The 5,779-nt window shown below is 39.7% G+C and overlaps 1 protein-coding gene across 1 annotated transcript; it reads right to left on the bottom strand.

Annotated features, from left to right (window-relative positions):
- Nucleotides 1-933: 933 nt before the first annotated feature.
- Nucleotides 934-4,830, bottom strand: BET1 (Bet1 golgi vesicular membrane trafficking protein; the record flags this gene model as incomplete). Its single annotated transcript, XM_010165459.2, has 3 exons — nucleotides 934-1,336; nucleotides 1,668-1,724; nucleotides 4,715-4,830. Coding segments are annotated over 3 exons (329 nt in total), but the record flags the coding sequence as incomplete, so codon positions are not given.
- Between the last annotated feature and the right edge of the window lie 949 nt (nucleotides 4,831-5,779).

Here is a 5,779-nt window from a genome sequence, read left to right as displayed (position 1 = left end):
AGCACCATTTCCAAAAAATACATTGGTATTCTACAGTACAAAAGACTGTATATAAACAACACTAGTTAGAATACTGCAGGACACTTTATTTGTCAGTTTGTAATTAGTTATTAATGGCAACATGTTATACAGTATTTCTAGAAAAGTTCTTCAAAAATTGTATGTACCATTGCAATATCTAGGAAACTTAACTTTTTGAATGTTAAACTCAGCAATGTAATATCTTCAACTATTATAAACTATCTGGTGAGCCAAAGCTAAGTCTTCAAAATAAAAAACCTTAATATGACAGCATCTCCAACAGGTGTGTCATAACATACTTTAATATAAAATTCAAAATATCTGACCTCATATTTCAGACATCATGCAGTGCAGATTTAGGGATCATCACAGATTGAAAAGTAAACATACTAATGGTAGACATTCTAGTGATTCAATGGAATCATTACGTTTTAGATACTTTAAATATAAAGAAAACATTTGTACTGTGTCCGCATTGGTTGATCCCAATGACCAAAGGTATTTGCTTAAAAGAGCAGCCGTGTAAGCACAATTTGTCACATTTAAATAAAAAAAAAAAAAAAAAAATCCAGTTTTAAGTAACTTCTTATCAAAACACTGTTTAAGCTACTTAAACATGTACACTATCAGACCTATCCACAAAAATAATCTTTGGGGTACCACTATCACATTTGTTAGCTTCAGGCCAGCCTTTTAAAAGTCCACAGGTAATAGCAATTTAGAAAGATCAAAGTATTCTTTCTGCTTTTGCAACCTAGACATTACTATATGCCTGAAACTGGAGCTCTAATTTAGAGTATGGCCCAGAATGAAAAGCAGAGTGAAAGTCTTGTAATTCTGCAATTACTTCATAGCCAAACAACCATTGTTTTCTGTATTTTAAAAAATCAATTCTAAAAGCTACTTTTCCCTAAAAAAGCAATCTACTATGCTAGCAGTTTCTGCATATTTACAAATGATCCCCCCCAAAATAGGGGATGATGGTAAAGATTCTGATACATTAAGAAAACTATATATAACATTGCATTAACAGTTAATGCATTTTACAACAATTTCACTGTGTTTTATCAACAGAATATGCCACTTTAGATCAATGTCTTCATTAATTAAGACTGCTTTATAGTTGAAATTATGCAATTTAAACCAAAGTTAACATGCATCACCTCAGTTTAATAATCCAGTACAGTACAAAAAAAACAAACAATGCAAAGAGCATCATGTAGCACAACAGCTTTGTCTGGCTTCCTCTGGAGAGTGTTCTCAGCCTGCCCATAGTCGCACCTAGAAGTCCACCCGCAGAGTCAAAATCATTATCCTACATTTAAAAAAAACAGAACAAACAAAACAACAAAAGACATGTTACTAAGCTTGCTAAGTGTAGTTTTTCCTGTTTTGGTTTTTTTTCAAATTTTCCAAAACTAAAATTATTTCAGATGCAGTTTCTAAAAATTAAACAGGGTAAACCTTTGCCCATTTATCCAGAGATATTTTTTTCCCCAAGCCAAAGCAAAACATAAGCAAAAAAGGCATTTCTGACATCCTTATTTTCTGTTTCTCTCTTTTATTTTTAAATACAATTAAATATAGAACAGCCTTTTTAATAATACTGCCCCATATTTAAAGAAAGTTAGTGACTAAATACTTACCATTTCTGATAACATTTTATTTTGGTTTTTAACTTCTGTTCCAATTTCAATGGAAAGCTATTAAGAAAAAAACCAAAAATTATTAAATACGAGTAATCAGTTATACAGAGATTAGAGAAACCAGTCTAACATACGTGATGTGACTAGCATTTCCCCAGGTAAAACGTGAAAACAGTACTTGGTATTTTCAAAACCCAAAGTTAACATGCACAGTATTCTGTCAACAGCCCTTAGGAAAGTACGCATCATTTGACTAGATGAGTCTAGAGAGTCACAGAAGGTACTCAACGCTTGTCCTCCCCTTTTCTCCTTCAACAGAGAATTCCTTAGTAGAATTATTACATGGACTTCCAAAAATTCAAGATCTAGTCAAGTCTAAGTAGCAATTATCCATTTCCTGGAACAACTGTTGAAACTTCTGGCACCCAGCACAGGGGACTGGAAGCACTCCTTTTGACCGAGTGTTGCTGGAGCTGACACCTGTAACCTGCCAACACATCTCTTGACAAGTTGCTGCTCTGCTATAAAAGGGAATTTATTTTGTGAATTTGTCTATACCTTCTCTGCTTTGTTTTGTGAAACAGCAAGGGCGGAGCAGGACAAGAAGGCAAGTCGAGCACACAGGTGAGAGAGTCAGTCCAGAGTGTGTTGGGCTGGGGGGGGTTGGTGTTTTTGGTAGTGGAAGGGGCTATAGTGGTGGCCCCTGTGAGAAGCTTCAAGAAGCTCCCCTGGCTCCAAGGCAGACCCACCTCCAGCCCAGGCTGAGCCAGTTAGTGATAGGGAAATGCCTCTTCAAATCCATATTTATGAGGGGAGGAACTGGTTTGGCAAGGGAGGAGAGAGACATCAGGAGAAACCATGGTCCTGAACAAAAGACCAGGGGCCTGAACAAAAAGAGCATCATTAACATGGAGGAGGAGGAGGAGGGGAGGAGACAGAGAACCTCAGACAGCCAGATGAGCAGGCAGAAGAGTAAGGGGAGGTAAAATGAGGGTCGCTTACAGCCCATGGAGGGTCAAGGTGGAGCAGATACCCATGTGTAGGCCATGAAGGACTCCAAACCAGAGCAGAATGCTGTGCCTGAGGGCAGTTGTGACTACATGGAGAGTTCGTGATGACCAAGAAGACCCAAGAGCTGGGGTTGAGGAGGTGTGCTAGACCAGAGACCCATCTGCAGCCCATGGATGTCCCCATGCCAGAGCCAGGAGCTGTTCCTGAAGAGGTCCATGACTCAGTGGGAAGCTCACTTTGGAACATTTTGTTCCTGAACTCTTTTAGCCTGTAGGAGGGACCCCATGGTGGAAAGAGCAGCAATAGTGAACTGACTGCAACCCCCATTCCCTGTCTCCTGTGCTGCTGTGGGGGAGAAGGTAGAGAAATCAAGAGCAAGGTAACTTGAGCCCAGGAAGAAGGGAGGGGTCAGGGGAAGGTGTTTTAAGATGTGGTTGTTACGTCTCCCTATCCTACTCTGATTGATTGGTAACAAATTAAGTTGATTTTTCTTCCCCAAGTTGAGTCTGGTTTGCCCGTGACCATAACTGGTGAGTGATCAGTCCCTGTCCTCATTTCAGCCCACGAGCCCTTTGTTGTTTTTCTCTCCTCATGTCACCAGGTGGGGGGAGTGAGTGCAGGACTGTGTGCCACTTAGCTGTGGCTGAAACCACCACACCACAGGTAGTAACCAGGGTCAGCAACAGCCTGGTGATCACCCAGCACATCCACAGCTATGAGGCAGGTCAAGCCAGAAAGTCGAGTCTGCAGGTTAGGCTCAGAATCAGGGAGGTATGAGACCAGGTGCAGACAGAGCTGCAGAGAGCTGCAAGCTGCTATGCTTGCATGATAGCAAAGGTGGGGGCCAGCCAGGAGAATCTCTGCTTAAAAGAGGCTCCCAAGCAAAACAAGGGAGAACCCCCACTGAGACTTCTTAGCAGCTCTTCCTCTATAACAGTTCGTATCAGCACACTGGCCTTGAACAACCAGCTCCACTCCTAGAAGAGAGGAAAACGTGCTCCAGGCCCCCATGCTTTGGATTAGCAAAACCCATGGTTTTTGTGACACAACCTACATCTCATTATTTCTTACTGCTGCAGTTCACCACCATCTATCATCAAGTCAAGAGTGAAACATGAGGCTTCCAGGAGATTATCTGAAGATTATTCTGTACTCCAGGATCATTATATTGCACTAAAAGATGCAACTGCAGAAAGAGCACACATGCTACTCCACAGGGCACTATCAACCATGCTGTAGGCATACTCTGGGACACTGATTTGAAATACAGCATATCAGAGAAGGAGACGAGAAATGAAATTCTTTAACAAAGGTCAACGCTTTTCCTTTTACCTACTTAACGCAAAATTACTTAGGTAGATAATTTCTTAACTGAAATCTAAGGTTTTACTTCCTATTTGAGATTAAACAAATTACTGTTAAGCAAAAGGATATTATTAGCAATAGGAATTTGAATTAGTTTTGGCCTAAGAAATCACTGGCTTCTATTACATACATAGAAACAACACCTATTGCTAAGAATAGCTATGCTATCTTTCAGTTAAGACTTGCTTCAAAGAAGCCCTCAATCTCTGGAAGGAATCAGGATCATTAAAACAAATTTCTCTTTCAGAGTGTATTAGCAAGCTATTTCTAACAGCTGTTTTCACATTACAGATTTATAAGCAGATAGAGCAGAAGCTGATGAGCCACAATGATAACACCAAAACCAAGTAGTTTGTTTTCTTAAATGAACCTCAGCCAGTTTACTGATCTAAACTCAAATTCTCTAGTTTCTGCAGGGACAGTAATTCATTCTGTAGGACAGTAAACTGTAAGGAACACCACAGCTGTCCTCAAGGTTAGCAAAAAAGGACACCTCTAGCTAAAAATCTAATTAAAGGAAGAATCAGTTATACAAATGAATGATTGTGCATTTTGGTTGACAATAATTCTTTCTTGTATTAAATTTATGTTTTCAACTAAGTCTACTGCTTCACTGGTCCATATAATTTAATTCAATAAATGTGACAATACCAATATCATCAAATACTTACTGATTTAATGGCACTGACTTTTGTACGCAGACTTTCTGTTAACCTTTCATTTTCTTCTTCATAAACACTGTATCCACTATTGGTATAGCCATAGTTACCAGCAGGTGTTCCATCGCCTGCAAGCACAAGAGCCAGTAGTTAGACAGCAGCCACCACTGGAGCAAGTGCTCTTCACACGTGGAAAAGCACTCCTTCCATTTAAAAATGCATTTCCTTAATGTCACATGCAGCAACTGGACAGAGGTACAGCGTGTTCCTGAGAGACAGTCAACCTTTTTTTAAATGTGTAAATTATCTTTCCACGTGCAAATCAAAGATGGAAAACTGAGGAATGGTTGTAATTTAATAGTATCAAGTTTTTCCCCCACACAGTGTTTTCAGATTATTTCTATAGAAATCAACCTAGGCATTACACGGAGATGTGAAGGGAGCATTGAGGCCACTACATAAGAGCAGTAAACCCAACTCAAAACGGGAAAGTTGAGATCATCCTCTAACAAAGACAAATACCATTTGATCAAACCGGCATTTAAAGGAGAGAGCATCCTCTGATCCTTACATGTATTTATCTACAAACAAGACCTCGGACGAGAAGCCAGGCCTCTGAGAACACTGCCATTTCTGTCACCATTCTGCAGTTCTATTCCAGCTCCTGCTCTTGCTTTTTGGGTGATGGAGCTTCAGGACTGTTATCCAGTCAACAGACTTGGCAGAGTCAGCAGAGCAGAAGGCAATGAAAGCTCTTCAGGTCCACACATTCACTTCCTCCAACCTCTAATAAAGATCTCCTACAGGCAACAGATGGACAGCAGCACAAGCACAGGAGAATTAAAGCCATGTCTCCTGTCTAGATAAAAATCAGTCTCAGGCCTCAAGTCAGAGACTTGAAACCAAGGAAGAAAGGCCAAAACTGAGAAAAGTAAACAGAACTATTATAAGCTTTATGATGAACGATCCTACTAGATTAATTCAACTAGTAATCCAGTTATAACATTAATCAGTATTTATATGGCTAGTCAGTATTAATTGTCTGAATGTCTTTAATTAATTCCTCCTCAATTTAAA

This window comes from Antrostomus carolinensis, unplaced genomic scaffold, assembly GCF_000700745.2.
Source record: "Antrostomus carolinensis isolate BGI_N321 unplaced genomic scaffold, ASM70074v2 scaffold20463, whole genome shotgun sequence".
NCBI lineage: Eukaryota > Metazoa > Chordata > Aves > Caprimulgiformes > Caprimulgidae > Antrostomus > Antrostomus carolinensis.
This window is presented reverse-complemented; position numbering and strand designations above follow the sequence as displayed.